Source organism: Hyperolius riggenbachi, chromosome 7, assembly GCF_040937935.1.
Source record: "Hyperolius riggenbachi isolate aHypRig1 chromosome 7, aHypRig1.pri, whole genome shotgun sequence".
In the NCBI taxonomy this organism is placed as follows: Eukaryota; Metazoa; Chordata; class Amphibia; order Anura; family Hyperoliidae; genus Hyperolius; species Hyperolius riggenbachi.
The window spans coordinates 276,842,419-276,858,894 of record NC_090652.1 but is presented as its reverse complement, the minus strand read 5'-3'; the positions used below and the strand labels follow the sequence as shown (position 1 = coordinate 276,858,894).

Below are 16,476 nucleotides of genomic sequence, written 5' to 3'. Positions count from 1 at the left end.
AGCTTTCAACACACAAGGCTGACTCCTCCACACAGTTTGTAGCAAGTTTTTTTTTTTTGTTTGTTTGTTTTTTAATATGAAAGTCAGCCTCATCAACACCAGGGAGGTTGTTTCGAGTTTTGCCTTGTAGTGTAGTATATGGTACATGTAATAATGATTTGTATGCCCACAGCACCCCTAATGTAACATTTTATATGTCTGTAGAGATCTTATGCAGTGCGAAGAGACTGAAGCTTCTTATGCAGCCGCTAAGTTCTATCCATGTTAAAACTGAACTCCTGGCTCTGACCAAAGTAGAAGTCTGGTGGTATCTCGTGATGCGTCTAGGAGCTCAGCTTCCAATGCATTTTGAACAGGTAATTTTGTGTTGTCTCTATTTGCTTTGTGACGTCCTGCCCGGCAGTGTATCGGTCCCAACGGAGTGAGGAATAAGACGCTGTGACTCCTCCTATTGGCCTTCTCCTTTGCTCATTCATTTTACTGAATGCTGATTATCCGTTACTGACAGCTCCAGGCCGGTCTTTAAAAAACAGAATATCTACCCAGAAATATAAACCATAGTTAAGCCCAGATAGAACAGGCAATGAAGTCTGGAAATGTAAGATAAGCCCACACAAGATTGTCAACTATTATATGGCCTTACTATTAATGATCTGGTCTTTAGTTTTCAACGTTATTTTTTGTATTTTTATATATTTTGATGTCTTGCTTTTATTCTCATGCATTTGTTTCAAAGACATTAGAAAATTATATGCCTTATACCAATACTAAGAAATGAACAGCTGAAATGATCAATGGTATGATCCGCTAAAGCTGTGTGTAAAGGTTTAGCAATTTAGCTTCAACGATGTTATATAACGAATACTCGGAGCAGTGCTTTTCAGCGCTGCTAGATTTGGGCGCAGCCGGCGCCTCCATAGACTTCAATAGGAATCATTCCTATTGAAGCGCTCAGTGAGTAACGTCGGCTCCTTCAGAAGACTGAGCCGAGGTTGCTTAAAAACATAATAATTCGGCCTCCAGCAATCGCTGGAAGCCGAATTATTTCATTCCCCCACTATCCATGGCGGCCTGGAGGGGGAATAGTAATTAAATCGGCCCGGACTTGTGCAGAAGCAGGATCAGCCATATACCGCTGTATCCTGCGCCCAAGTCTACCGGCGTAGATTTCAAATGTACTCAGAATACTATATACAATGTTCTACTTTGTTCTTTATTTGTATTTTTCACCAAATTTTTGATAACGAAATTCTAACGGTACAATATAACGCATATTCTGTAATTGTCTTCCAATAATACAGTACCAATAAGTTACATTTGGGAAAAAAAAATCTCACTTATTTTTTTCACATGCTCTAATCTTAGGGAATTAACATTTATTGAGGTATATTTACGACACAAGTGAGCAATTTACCTCGCTAGTCGGCCATTTTTAGTTTTCCAGCCTTAGCAAATTGACATTTGACAAACATTTGTTCGGTAAAATAAACTGAGGACTTTGTGAAAATTCATACTAATGACTTTCTTTAACATGTTTAATACTTACAAGACGTTCCATTTAGGCCCGGTTCACATTAGCTTTTGCCAACAGAACCAGCCGTGCGGTTCCGTTGAATGGACACAAATGCTGCAGGACCTAATTTCTCGGACCGTTTCGCTCAGCGGAACGGAAGCGGAAGGTTTTGCAGCGCTATAGGTACCAATGGAAAACTGACATTTTTCAACACACTGGCTGTAAAACGGACTGTTTTTTTCACTGGATCCGTACGTCCGGTTCCCGTTAATCGCAGATGTAAACCGGTCCTTAGGCTGGGTTCACACATAAAAAGGTGTCCTGTCAGTTGGCATCAGTTTTGTGTTCACACATAAATCTGTACACGTGCAGTCCTGTCAGTTTTGTATGTGTTTCTATTGCTGTGTTCATATATAAATGTAAACATTTCTGGTCCAGTCCTGGTCATTTTGTATCCGTTTTCGGTGGGCGTGTTCACACCTTGGTTTACATTTCAGGTCCAGTCAAGTAAAATTGATAAACTGATGCAAAACTGATAGGACAGGACTGGACCTGGGAAATTTACAAATTTTATGTCTGAACCAAGCCTAAAAGAGGCTTACTGTTTGTTAGTATGTCTTATAGCTAGAAGGGAAGACCTCTGTCTGAAAGAGGAGCTTTCAGCCATGCTATCTCAGGAAAAAAAAACACATATAGAAGTAGTTAATACTTACTCTACTTAACATATGTATTGCACTGTCCCTGTTTTGATTTTATTGATTTTTCTACAGTAAAAAGAGAAAATCCTTCTTAGCATTTCCCGCTTTAACTGTGGCTACTTTGAAGCCAATCCTGATGTCATTTCCTCCCTTATTCTCCTCTGCCTGATCGTGTATGCATAGCACTCCCTTCACTATAGAAAGTGCATTGTCTCAGCATGAGAAATATTTGCCAATTAGAGAGAAACAGAGGTGTGGGAGGGGAAAATAGGAGGGAAAGAGGCTTCAGCCAATCTGCATTAATTAAGTCTGAGGGGAAAGTAAAGAAGCAAAAAAAGATAACCCAGCATGCCCTGCAACTTCCTCCTCGGTTTACCTGACTCTTCTGTGTACCAAATAAGTCAGGTAAACTGGGGAATGATCATTTAATGACAAGAAATGTAATAGTGATTTTAACTTTTGGATTGCCTTATTACTTGTTTACCAGATAAAAATTATTTTTGATTTTATGCACACTTGAAGCGTGTTGGCTTTATATGACTGAACTGCATTAGTCAAGTCCCTTTTTCAAGATTAAATTATGGGTAACAATTTAGCAAACACTGAAAATACTAACTGCTGTTTAATCGTCTGCAGGTTTGCTTACCCTTGTTACAAAGTGCATTGTGTGTAGACCTATCAGCACCTCAGACGCCTCAGCTGCGCGCTGCTAACCAGAGTGTGACCGTCTCGACACCAAAAGGTACACAACAATGCTTGGAGGGCGCGGTGGCTTCATTTGTCTTCTTATTGTTTTAGCACTGTTAAACTGCAGAGGAGACATATGGAAAGTATACGAAATTCTCATTTTTATAAATCAAATGTATCTTATTTTTAAAAAAAAGTAGAATTATTTTTATGCCACATTTTAGTTTAGTTTAGTTTGCTATAGACATTTTAGCAGACTTTACAATGAAAATCCTTCATACAATCTTTTACATGCTGCTTAGTGTCTGAATCACACCAGAAACAAGCATGCAGCTAATCTTGTCAGATCTGACACAAATGTCAGAAATACCTGATCTGCCCGGGTGGGCAGAACTTAACGCTGTAGCTCTGCCTCCTTTAGCATTAATCACTGCTGATCACCGCCTTTCCCCCGCCCCTCTCAGTGAAAGAAGACTGGGAGAGGCGGCGGTCAGTGGGGATTGCTGCGAGTCGAGGCAGAGCTACAACGCTAAGCTCTGCCTCTTCAAGGAAGCGCTCCCTGGTTTTTACCCCATGTATTTGGGGTTATAAAACCCTCGTTCTACCGCAGGAATGTGGCGTTTTAACTATTCTGATATTGCTGAAGAGAAATGTTAAGTGGAGTTTTTAGGAGGCTTCAGTCTCTTTAACAGAAACTTTAACTGAATAAAAAAAATTGGGCAGTGACATACCTGGGGCTTCTTCCAGTACCCTGAATTCTTCCTGGTGCCTCAGTCATCCAGTGCTGCTGGGTTCCCTTGCTGCACCCCTCTGGACACTGGATGTGCAGTCCCATGCCATGCACCTCCTCAAAGCACTCCCATAGCCGGGTGCGTTCTGTGCTTACACAGCAAAAAATACTACTGCGTTTGTGCAGGACGCTCCTGGAGGTGGAGGCGCGATAGAGGCGCACGGCCATGCATGCACAGTGGCTGGCCACTCATGAGTCGCCTGGCTTACGGAGGGGGGCAGATTAGTATGGAATCCTGGCCAGGGGCTGCAAGAAGGCGCCAGGTAATTAACTGGGCAATTTTTTTCCCCCCAGTTAAGTGTCCTTTTAAACGGAATTAAGTGTTTTCCTACTTTTTATTATTCAGTTATCACATTTGCTTTTGTGCACAAGTGTTATCATACATTTTCAAATTTTAAGTTCCCAAAGTACATTTTATCTGCTCTGAAAGTTGCTATTGTAATTGCATAGCTGCTGTATTATGAATTACAATATTCTTTATATGTATCTAGTGAGAATTTGTCTTGTTTGAATTTCTGCTTGTTCAGTGGAAGCACTGCCAGGAATTTTACCAATAGTGGCTGATAAGCAAACATGAACAAGATAATCTAATCACTTCCTCAACTTCCAAGCTTCAGCTTTGAATTTAAGCTTACCACTGAAAAAGTGCTGTGTTAAACTGTTTGAATGCTGTTCTGCTACCATTTTTTTTTTCCCTATTTTTTTTTCTTCTAATAGTAGGTTTTATGTTGTAAAGAATATTTTAGAGCAAAGAAATACTAAGTTTCATACCACTTAAAGATAAAGTTGCCATTCCACAGGAGGAGCCTTCCCCTTTGGCAGCCCAACCACTCCAAAAATGAGCTTGAATTGCAGCCTTCTGACCTCTGTTTCGTTTCCATCGGTACATCTTCTGGGTATTGAGATGATGCTTCATTTCCTGCTGGGTCCGGAGGTGGTGCAGTTTGCCAATAAGCACAAGATAGTGCTTAGCTTAGGTAAGTTTTATTCCTCTCTGTTTCCCTTGCATTAAGAATGGGCTGGTAGTCATCAGGACTTTAACATGGCTGTGTTGTCCTGCAGAGCCTCTACAGCATCCGCTGATCAGCAGCAGCTCTTTCTTCAGCAAACATGCTACCACCTTACTGAACGCTGTACAGGATGGCTTTATCACCATAGGAAAGGATGCACCAAGTAAGTTTAATTTTTGTGTTAATGTGGTTGATAAACAAGCCAAAAGGCTTGCATTTTGTGTTATATGATGTAATGTATGTTTAGATAGACTTTTGCACTTTAGCCTAGGGTACCTCGGCATGAACACGAAGCGCCCGGTTTTTTTGGGGGGGGGGGGGGGAGGTGGAGACATGTAGGGTTTTTCTGTTGGATGGTGTATCTATATTTGTCTTGCAGTGTGAAGTTAGGTTACACCCCAGTGACATTAACGGGGGGGGGGGGGGAGAGGGGGGGCTTGGGTCTATTGCTACTATTACCTCACTCCACTGCAATGTCATTATCACAAGCAATGTTTTGGTACAAACTATAGTTTTAACATAGTTGTTTAAAAGTTAAGATAAATTAAGGTCTAACTTCAGTCTCCTCCAAACTTAAATTATGTGTATTTACGTAATTTTTAACTGGATTCTGATAGTCACCCAGCAACCCTTAGTCAGCCACTACTTTGTTGCTTTGCGTGGTACAGGGTGGGGTAAATTACACAGGTGGCTGGGGTCCGCAATAACTAGGCAACAGATAACCGTGCTGTTCAAAAGTGTCACATGTAACGTGTGGTGGGAGTTGCCACCCTGCCTTGATTGTTACTAAATTGGTTACAACGCTAAGCAAGCACCCTACCACTGCTAGCTCAAGCACTTTGTCATCATGTAACACTACAAAATTACTTTTCATGACGGTCTTGCGGTGCATAAAAAGAACATAGTTATAATAGAGGTAGAAATAAAGCAATTATACAAGTATGCCAGGTATTTCAAATATTTAAACAATTTGTACACTGTGTTCATTATTTCAGAGAGGATTCAAAGTTTAACAAGTTTATGGCAGATGGGGAAAAGCTTTTTTTCAGTCTTTGTGTATACGGATTGACCACAAGCCACTTGTGAATGCTGCACACACAGGAGGGGCTGACTGGAGGGAAACCCTCTGCTGTCAGGTGTGCTTATGTTCTAACCTATAGAGACACAGCCTCAGAAGAGGCACCATTGGGCACAAAATATCCATTAAACAGAATCCATCTGCTCACCACCCACTGTCCATCTTAGCCAGATGTTTTTCTTCTTCAACCGTTAGAGCACGTTGCAGGCACAGATACTGGTGTGAGACCACCAATGCTCTGGACTGGGATCAAGCACAGGCGTCATAGTTCCTGTTCCTTTTTCCCTCTAACACTTCCTAACCTGGAGAGAGGTGCTAACATTTCTGCATGGTGCAGGAGTCTGCACAAAGAGGAAGCTAAAAATGCTTATTTTTTTTATTTTTCCATACAGCCCCCCCCCCCCCCCCCCCCCTTCCTTTATGGTTTTGTTTCCCTGTTTTGCTATTAAGCGGTATTATACCAAACTGTGCTGATTTTTTTGCTCTTTCACTTTTTACACCATGATCTGGTCTTTGTTTTCAGGTGCCGTACTTCACGCAGTATGGAAGGATATGATAGAGTTTGTAAAGGCAGCTATGGAAACAGGTAAACTATCTTGCTACACAGGATTCTCCATAAAAATGACTACAGTTCATATGGGAGTCCCGGTTTTCCCTTTTTAAAGTTTTCACATGCTATATAGATTGTAAAATTTTATTGTTGTGGTTTTTTTTGTTTTTTTTTATTAGAGCTTACATCTTATAGGAAATCTTAAGTCAAATAAAAAAAAAATCGCTTCACGTGGGGCTTCTTTTAGCACCCTGGAGTCATCCTGCGCCCGTGGTGTCCATCTGAGTCTCTCCAGCAAGCAGCAGTGACTCCTGCAAAGCTGGCCGGCCACGAGCCTCCTCATTGCGCTCCGGCAGCCAGGAGCAATCTGCGTATGCGAGAATCGGTACTACGCAGATCGCTCTCAGCCCTGAGTGCAATCAGGGCGCACACAGTTTGAGGCTGTGCATGCACAGTAGTCGCCGACTGGCCAGCTTACTAATTTAACTGCACAGAGGTGGCGCACTCAGGTATTATAAGAGGTTTGCATAACACTATAAAAGCAAGTCACTATTAAAAATTGAACATGATGGTCTCTATAACGCTACTTCAATCACAAAGTCCATGTAATATATACACAGTCCATTATCATATGAAGGGCTTCTCATTCCATCCAGATGAATTAAAATTATTCACATTTGCCAAGCACACATCCAATAGAGCAGCCTCCACCTCACCCTTTGGTGCCTGACTCACCATCTACGAATACCCTCAGTTGGGTCTATTGCAGCATTGGGACCGTTCCCGGGTCGTCCCCCACCACTCAGGCACACAGCTGGATGAATTTCACCACTCCAAAGATCCGCTATAGTATTCACCTTACTGCATCTAAAAACTTGGACAAAGGCCTCTCATAGCGTAAAAACGTCTTATTTATTGTATATAAAAAAAGCTATTGCACTCACACTTTTCCAGATGTAAAAATCACATAGAGTTTTTCTTCAATACGGGCTCTCCCCCGCTATTGCTGGCCGCCGGCTGGCTGCTCCTAGTAGTCCCACTAAGTTCCGCCGTCAGTGCGCGCTACTCCCGGCTTATACTTCTCGTGGGACGCCGCCGTGCACCTTTCCCCAGTTCCTGGTTGCGTGGTTAGGCTCCGCCCGACATGTTTCGTCAGCATATGACTCATCAGAGTCCCTTGATGAGTCATATGCTGACGAAACATGTCGGGCGGAGCCTAACCACGCAACCAGGAACTGGGGAAAGGTGCACGGCGGCGTCCCACGAGAAGTATAAGCCGGGAGTAGCGCGCACTGACGGCGGAACTTAGTGGGACTACTAGGAGCAGCCAGCCGGTGGCCAGCAATAGCGGGGGAGAGCCCGTATTGAAGAAAAACTCTATGTGATTTTTACATCTGGAAAAGTGTGAGTGCAATAGCTTTTTTTTATATACAATAAATAAGACGTTTTACGCTATGAGAGGCCTTTGTCCAAGTTTTTAGATGCAGTAAGGTGAATACTATAGCGGATCTTTGGAGTGGTGAAATTCATCCAGCTGTGTGCCTGAGTGGTGGGGGACGACCCGGGAACGGTCCCAATGCTGCAATAGACCCAACTGAGGGTCTTCGTAGATGGTGAGTCAGGCACCAAAGGGTGAGGTGGAGGCTGCTCTATTGGATGTGTGCTTGGCAAATGTTAATAATTTTAATTCATCTGGATGGAATGAGAAGCCCTTCATATGATAATGGACTGTGTATATATTACATGGACTTTGTGATTGAAGTAGCGTTATAGAGACCATCATGTTCCACTTTTAATAGTGACTTGCTTTTATAGTGTTATGCAAACCTCTTATAATACCTGAGTGCGCCACCTCTGTGCAGTTGAGTATACTTTGAGAAGAGGAGGCGAACCAGGTGTTTTTGGTTTTTTGAATTTTGTTTATATAATTTTATTATTTTTATTGTTTTATTTCCGATATTGGGGGAGCTCAGCCGGTGTATCCGGGTGTCTTGCGCATTTGTGTTTTGGTTTTACAGCTTACTAATTTCACCACAACGTGCATTCAGTGCGATCACTGTGCGTTGGCAGCGCATGCATGAAATCACATTCGTGCATACGTTCTGTAGTGTGAATGAGCCCTTAATAATAAATGCAGCAACAGTTACCCCAGACACCAGAAAATAAACGTAATGTATGCAACATTTCAGCAGAAAATCATGCAATGTGGGCCACATTTCACCAGAAAACAAACGCAGCGGGCCACATTTCACCAGAAAACAAACGCAGCGGACTGCATTTCACAGGACATAAACATGTGACAAAACATTTCCACATTTCACCTGCAAAAACAAGTAATGTACTCACCTGATAGAAGTCTTCTCTTTCGGCTGGGCTCTGGCGCGCATCTCCCCCGGACGTTCATTCTGCAGTGACAGTCTCCCACGCTGCCGCTGACAGGCAGAGTGCAGGGCTACGGGAAGATTGCGCCCGAAGCCCTGTACTGGAGACACAAATAGTCTCCTGTACAGGGCTTTGGCAGCCATCTTGCCGTAGCCCTGGTCTGCTTTCCGGGAGACTGCGGGGCTGCGGGCTATGAACTGGCGTGGCGGCGTCTAGTAGACTCTGCGGCCAGTTCATAAGCAGCGGTGGCGTGCCAGCAGATTAGGCTACGCGTGCCATAGGTTCGCCACCGGTGGCCTAGGGCCTAATAGATGTTCTTTGTTCCGGTTTGTACCTTTTACAAGTACTCTTACCAAGGACTAGTTTTAGTCTAAAGGGAATAAATATAGTAGTCTACATATCCTTCTCACTTCAGTTGTCTTGTAAAATTCCTAAGCGTTGGCAGTTAAGAGACGAATTTCCCGTTACATACTTTTAATCAACAAAATTGTAATATGCAAATTAGTCTGAGTCGTGGAGTCGGTGGAATCCTAAACTGAGGAGTCTGAGTCGGTGGATTTTTGGACCGACTCCACAGCCCTGGTAATATACCCTCTTGACATACATAATTAATAAAAAAAATGCATAAATATAGTTACCTTAGGGATTGAAGGGAGGGCTCCTCCAATAAATGTATATTTTATATTTGTCGTCATGCAGCTGAAAAAAGGCTGCTATTATAATTTTATTTCTGAACTCTTGTATCTTTAATTTGGGTCCACTTTAAGGTGACCACACACCATACAATTAGATCCAATTTTCACCAATTCAATAATTATGATTGGTTGTCCTGAAAAATTGTGAGCTTTTCTTTGTTTTGATCAACTATTACATTTCCCTTTTTCGATTTTTGGGGATTGGACATGTTGGAAATTTCAGACCAGCTTTATCAATAATTGTACGGTGTGTGGAGTGTCAATTGATGTACAGTTCCAATAAATTTTTCCCGAGCTTTATTTGGGAAAAATTGAACAGGTTTGTGGTACATGGGTCAGATTTTTAAATTGTTACAGTCAGAAAATTGCCATTCTTGAATTGAACAGATATTTAAAAAAATGTATGGTGTGTGGCCACCTTTTTTAGAGAGAAATATAGCATGCTTTCTAAAGTTGGTTGACTACTGGATTGTGTGACCATCACATTGAAGCAATGTCTAATTTCTGTAACCAGAGGTTAAGTTTCTGCCTTCTTTTATTAGGCAGCAAGAAGGAAAGGCAGGGCTCAGAGGTACTGACCTGCCTGCTGCACGCTCTGAAGAACATAATCTCCTCAGATGCTCTTCAGGTGGAGAAATGCATGGTGAGTATGTGACATAATGGCGTGCAGCTGCAGATTCTTCTGCTGAGTAGTTTTTGTATTGACCGGTCGTATCTCTCTTTAGATTCTTCTGGAATGCACAGTGAAAGGACTTCCTCAGAAAGTACTGGGATCTGCAAGTTATCAGGTGGCAAATATGGATCTTCTTAATGTAAGGGCTAGTATAAAGTGTTGGCCACTACACTACTGAGCTGTTTTGGTTTGTCACACCACTGTTTAAAGACCACTAAATCTAAAATACCGTGTGATGTATAATTGCATAAGAATAGACTGAGATTGAATCGGGATACTGACTTTATGGACTTGGGACTGTGTGATCTTTGTCATCTTGAGTGATCAGTGTGGTCGGCACCAGTGGTTATGCTGTGACCACTCTAGGCCTGTAGTGATGTTGCCAAACCACCGTGGGCTACCTAACAGTGATGGGTTTACGAATAATAGTGTCTAAGCTCTCAAATTCGTAATTTAAATTAGCCTTTATTACCTCAGATGTGTGGCGGGGAAATAAGGGGTTATTTACCCATAAGTCCTTGGTATGTCATTCACTCCAAATAGCTTGCACACGTCCTATTGGACGCGTTGCAAGCCTCACTACACGAACTTCCTTCTTCAAGGAGGAAGTGCGCAGTGGTGAGGCTTGTAACGTGCCCAGTAGGACGCGTGCAAGCTATTTGGAGAGCACGACATACCAAGGACTTATGGGGAAATAACCCCTTATTTCCCCGCCGCACACCTGAGGTAATAAAGGCTCATTTAAATCATGAATTTGAGTGCTTAGACACTCGTCAACTCGTGAGCCCATCACTGCTACCTAACTATAACTTCTGCTGAATATTCGAATTGGGGAGGACTAAGATAATAATCTGCATGATCAGGTAAGCATGTGCAATTTTGTAATCCCAACAGCAGTATTGAGGCTGGTGAATGTGTTTTTTTTTTTTAATACTTGAAATGGACATTTGCATTGTTTACAGTGCGTCTTATTTCTGGTCTTCGCTAATCAGGTGTATTGCAGACTATGGTCCATATGCAAGTTATTATTTTATTTTAAAGAGACTCCGTAACAAAAATTCTGTTTTTTTTTCTACCATCCTACAAGTTCCTAAACCTGTTCTAATGTACTCTGGCTTACTGCAGCACTTTCTACTATCACTGTCTCTGTAATAAATCAATGTATCTTTCCCCTGTCAGACTTGTCGCCCTGTGTCTTGAAGGCTGACAACTCTTCCGTGCTGGTCTGTTTATGCACACCACTTTCCAGGCCACTCTATGCACACTCCAGTGTGTGTATTATTTACATAAGCCAGCAGCGTCTCTCTTATCAATGAAAGAAGAGAGCTGGATAAAAATCCTCCTCTGTTAGCTGTGAAAGGAGCTGGGCTGACACATACTGAGGAATTACAGACAGGAAGAAAGGATCAGCCTCACAGCCTGTCACTAGTATTCAGTGCATGAGAACTGCAGGGGGACAGAAGGTAAACACACAAGTGATCTCTTGAGATACAAAAGGAAGGGTGTATACAGCCTGCTTGTGTATGGATGTATTTTCTATGTGTGGACATACTGTACATCAACCTACTTCCTGTTTTGGTGGCCATTTTGTTTGTTTATAAACAAACTTTTAAAAACCTGTTTTTGACCACTTTTAATGCGGCGGGGAGCGGCAAAATTGTGACAGAGGGTAATAGGAGATATCACCTAACGCACTGGTATATTTACTTTTGTGCGATTTTAACAATACAGATTCTCTTTAAGTGATATTTTCAAACCTGTCATAAAAAAATACCCAGTCAAGCTATAAAATACTTAAAATAGTTTTGATACTACCTTTCCACCTACTTTATTCTAAATAGAAGAAACATTATCCTCTAGGAGAATCGCATATGGGCCTACATCTCTAATCTTGCTGACCACAGCAGCCACTGATGTCTCCTTGTCATTTACTTGTGAAATGTAGAGTATGCAATGGAGTGCCTGGCCCACCATGTCTCTCTCTCTCTCTCTCTCTCTCTCTCTCTCTCTCTCTCTCTCTCTCTCTCTCTCTCTCTCTCTCTCTCTCTCCCCCTCCCCCTCCCCTCCCTCCCTCTCTCTCTCTCTCTCTCTCTCTCTCTCTCTCTCTCTCTCTCTCTCTCTCTCTCTCTCTCTCTCTCTCTCTCTCTCTCTCTCTCTCTCTCTCTCTCTCTCTCTCTCTCTCTCTCTCTCTCTCTCTCTCTCTCTCTCTCTCTCTCTCTCTCTCTCTCTCTCTCTCTCTCTCCCTCTCCCTCTCCCTCCTCTCCCTCTCCTCTCTCCCCCCCCTACCCCCCCTACCCCAACGTAGTGTACATGTCGGAGAGTGGGGAGCATGGACCAAGATGCATGGCTACCGCTCTAGCTTTCCATTACCTTGCTTGTGCTTTCCGCTTTTGCTCTCCCATGAAATCTCAGTCTCTTGTTCAATGCCTTCTGGGTCCTCTGATACTGCTGGATTCTAGCCTCCCTCTGTATCCTGCTACAGTATCTGCTGATCTAAGGGGGGGGGGGGGGGGGACTGGTAAAAGGGCCATCCAGGGGACAAGAATGGCAGCAGAACCCCCAGTGAAAAATTAGCTTCCTGGCAGGAACGATGGTGGGGTAGTGGTGGGGTTGGTTTATAATCCTTAAATATAAATACGAAGAATGGGTAATCCTTAATTTGTTTAAAAAAGGAAAAAAAAAAAAAAAGTAATCCCTTTTTTCTTTTAAATTGGTTGTCATTTTCAGAATTGTGCTTGGAAAATTATTTCTGGCGTTGAGGCACAATCTCAAATGTCGTCAGTTTTTTTTTTTTTAAGGTACCTAAATGTAACACCGAGAAACCGATCAATGGGGGGGGCTCTACTAATTCCAGTTCTAGTAATTATGGTCATTGTAGAAGTAGTGGTCTTTAAATGCTGCTCCTGTAGTGTGCCTACGTTGTAGTGATCTTTTAGTAGCTTCTTCTATGGCCACTCTTCAACTCCTATACAGAAACCTCTGCTTCTTCTAGGGAACGCCGGCTCTCTTCCTGATTCAGCTTCATTTCCATGCTGGGATTTTGGAGCATGGTGTAAAAGAGGAAAGGTATTTTTTTTTGTTTACTTGGATAGTGTAATTCCCTTACAGCATTTTGGTGTATTTTAGGCAGTTTGTGACTGTCTTCGCTCTTACCCGCAGATTCTTTATAAACTTTGAAACTCTTGTGAGCTATGTCTTCTCGGGCCCTACCTCACCACTGGCGTTCAGCGAGTCTGTTCTCTATGAACTGAATCAGGGTGCCAAGCTACTCGACAACAAGGAGCTGCTGTGGCGGATGTGGAGTATTCTCATCAATCCACTGACAGAAAAAATTAATCAGGTAAAATCTAAATTCATCTGCTTTGTCTTATCAGAGGGATACTGGTCTCTGAAAATTTTCTAGGGTGGGATCTTAAAGGAGAACTGTAGTGAGAGGTATATGGAGGCTGCCATGTTTATTTCCATTTAAGCAATACCAATTACCTGGCTATCCTGCTGACCCTCTGCCTCTAATGCTTTCAGCCATAGGCCCTGAACAAGCATGCAGCAGATCAGGTGTTTCTGACATTATTGTCAGATATAAGATTCGCTGCATGCTTGTTTCTGGTGTGATTCAGGCACTTCTTTAGCCAGATGGATCAGCAGGGCTGCCAGGCAACTGGTATTGCTTAAAAGGAAATAAATATGGCAGCCTCCATATACCTATTACTACAGTTCTCCTTTAAGGTGACATCTGCTTTCCAGAAGGGAGATTAAAAAAAACAAATACTTGGCGGCCTGTATAAGGTAAGGTAGGACATGAGGTTCTCAAAAACCCAGGTTGCAAGCCCAGCGACCATGGTAAAACTAGAAAAAGTGCCAGTTTATCGAAACACTTAAAGGGACACTATCGATTGACATGATTTTTTTTTTTTTTCAATTGAAATAGGAAAGATTTGGGAAGTGCTGCTTAGTGTTGGTGTATACATCGGAATCCTTATCTTTGTTTACGGTTATCTAATTCCTTTCACACTTTTCTGATGGCAGTCTGCTGAAATTCTGATGGCAGACTCAGCCATGGGGGGGGAGGGGGGGAGAATCCCTTCACAGTGCGTCATTAAAGAGGAGCTGTCAGCCATATGATCTCAGGAAAAAAAACACATGTATAAGTGGATAAATACTTGCTCTACTTAACATATGTATTGCGCTGTCCACATTATGATTCCTGTGAATTTTATTAAGGAAAAAAGTAGAGAATTCTATTCTAGACAGTTTCCATATTTACTGTGGCTATTTTGAAGCCAGTCGTGAAGTAATATCCGCCCTTAGTCTCCTCTGCCTGATTTGCCCGGCCATCACTATAGAAAGTGCATTGTCTCAGCCTGAAAAATATTGGCCAATCAGAGAGGAACAGGTTTGGGAGGGGAAAACAGTAGGGAAAGCGGCTTCAGCCAATCAGGCTGCATTAGTTAAGTCTGAGGGCGGGAAGTAGGGAAGCGAAAAAAAGACAACCCAGCATGCCCTGCAACTTCTCTTTTGTGTACCAAATTCCAGGGCTGTGGAGTTGGAGTCGGAGTCGTGGAGTCGGGCAATTTTGGGTGCCTGGAGTCGGAGTCGGGAAAAAATGCACCGACTCTGACTCCTAATGAATTTGTAACTGTAATTAAAATAGAAAATATGATAAAATGTTCTATTTCTCAGATAAGTCATTAAAAATAATGTGTATATATACAGTAATAGCTGTGCTTAGTCCACAAAAATGAAATAAACCAATCAAAATTAGTTACTTGTGCTGCTTCAATAAAGCAGTCCCCGTATTTTTAAGGTCAGATATACATATCTCATTGACTGTATATATGATGTGTACACAGGAATCTCTTATATATCCTAAATAACATCTATGCTGTAAGAATAAAGCCTGATGTGTAGCCGTGTCACTAATAGAGATGGTCAACGAGATGGAAATAATTCTGCATTGATGCTGATTTATGCAAATGTATGCACTCCCTTTGCTGATGAAATCAAATAATTTGATATGTTATTAAAATTTGGTTTGGTGACTACAAATTAAAGGGTAACTGAGATGGATGAAAAGTAAACTTTTATACATACCTGGGGCTTCCTCCAGCCCCCTTCAGGCTAATCAGTCCCTCACTGTCCTCCACCACCCGGATCTTCTGCTATGAGTCCTGGTAATTCAGCCAGTCAGCGCTGTCCGGCCGCATGCCGCTCCCACAGCCAGGAACATTCTGCACCTGCGCAATAGTGCTGCAAAGGTGTAGTATGCTCCTGGCGGCGGAGTGTGTGCATGCGCACTACGCCTGACTGGCTCAAGTACCTGGACTCATAGCAGAAGATCCAGGTGGTGGAGGAGGACAACGAGGGACTGATTATCCTAAAGGCAGCTGGAGGAAGCCCCAGGTATGTATAAAACTTTAATTTTATCTGTCTCAGGTTTACTTTGTTACACAGTAGTAGTATACTCTACATATGCACTCCCCACAGAGCTGCAGGGAATCCACTGAGAATGCTGTGCACATTGAACACAGAGGTGTTGTCTGTTTACAATCTCCTCATTCCCCTGCAGAGTACCTGCACATCATTCTTACATGCAACCACACTTACATTGCCTAGGGCCTGATAGATGGTCTTTGTTCCGGTTTGTACCTTTTACAAGTACTCTTACCAAGGACTAGTTTTAGTCTAAAGGGAATAAATATAGTAGTCTACATATCCTTCTCACTTCAGTTGTCTTGTAAAATTCCTAAGCGTTGGCAGTTAAGAGACAAATTTCATGTTACATACTTTTAATCAACAAAATTGTAATATGCAAATTAGAGGAGTCGGAGTCGTGGAGTCGGAGTCGGTGGAATCCTAAACTGAGGAGTCGGAGTCGGTGGATTTTTGGACCGACTCCACAGCCCTGCCAAATTCTCTATGTACCAAATAAGAGTCATATAAACTGGGGAATGATAATTTATCAACAAGAAAAGTAATAGTGATTTTAACTTTTGGATTGCCTGATTAGCTTTCTTATTACTTGTTTACCAGATAAAAATAAAGAATTGATTTTTGATTTTATGCCTGACAGTTACTCTTTAACTGTGTGCATAGAGCTCAGCCACAGACAGAGCTTTCTCTCACAGAGAGCAGAGGAAGTGTGTGTGTGTGTGTGTGTGTGTGTGTGTGTGTGTGTGTGTGTGTGTGTGTGTGTGTGTGTGTGTGTGTGTGTATCCGACCTGATATATGAAAACAAAAGCCTTTCAGGTAATCCGTGTCAATATTACACTGTTCTTAGCATGTCAGGTTGCAGAGATTCTTACAGATTCATACCTCTGCAAATGAGACATTCCAAACGTAGCTAAACTCTACACACAATGAATTAAAGCTTTTGCCTCTATTTAACATGAAAAGTAGGAAA

General features: G+C 42.3%; 1 protein-coding gene across 2 annotated transcripts in view; it reads left to right on the top strand.

Annotated features, from left to right (window-relative positions):
• The window catches only part of RIF1 (replication timing regulatory factor 1), a 94,934-nt gene that overhangs the window by 34,992 nt on the left and 43,466 nt on the right, over positions 1-16,476 (top strand). The window contains exons 10-18 of one of the 2 annotated variants that reach the window (XM_068245812.1): positions 205-356; positions 2,848-2,953; positions 4,489-4,665; positions 4,751-4,861; positions 6,300-6,362; positions 9,946-10,046; positions 10,129-10,191; positions 13,069-13,142; positions 13,236-13,416. In XM_068245812.1, coding sequence (XP_068101913.1) covers positions 205-356; positions 2,848-2,953; positions 4,489-4,665; positions 4,751-4,861; positions 6,300-6,362; positions 9,946-10,046; positions 10,129-10,191; positions 13,069-13,142; positions 13,236-13,416 — 1,028 coding nt within the window. Of the gene's footprint in view, positions 1-204; positions 357-2,847; positions 2,954-4,488; positions 4,666-4,750; positions 4,862-6,299; positions 6,363-9,945; positions 10,047-10,128; positions 10,216-13,068; positions 13,143-13,235; positions 13,417-16,476 lie in introns of both variants that reach the window. The other variant, XM_068245811.1, reaches the window with a different exon arrangement.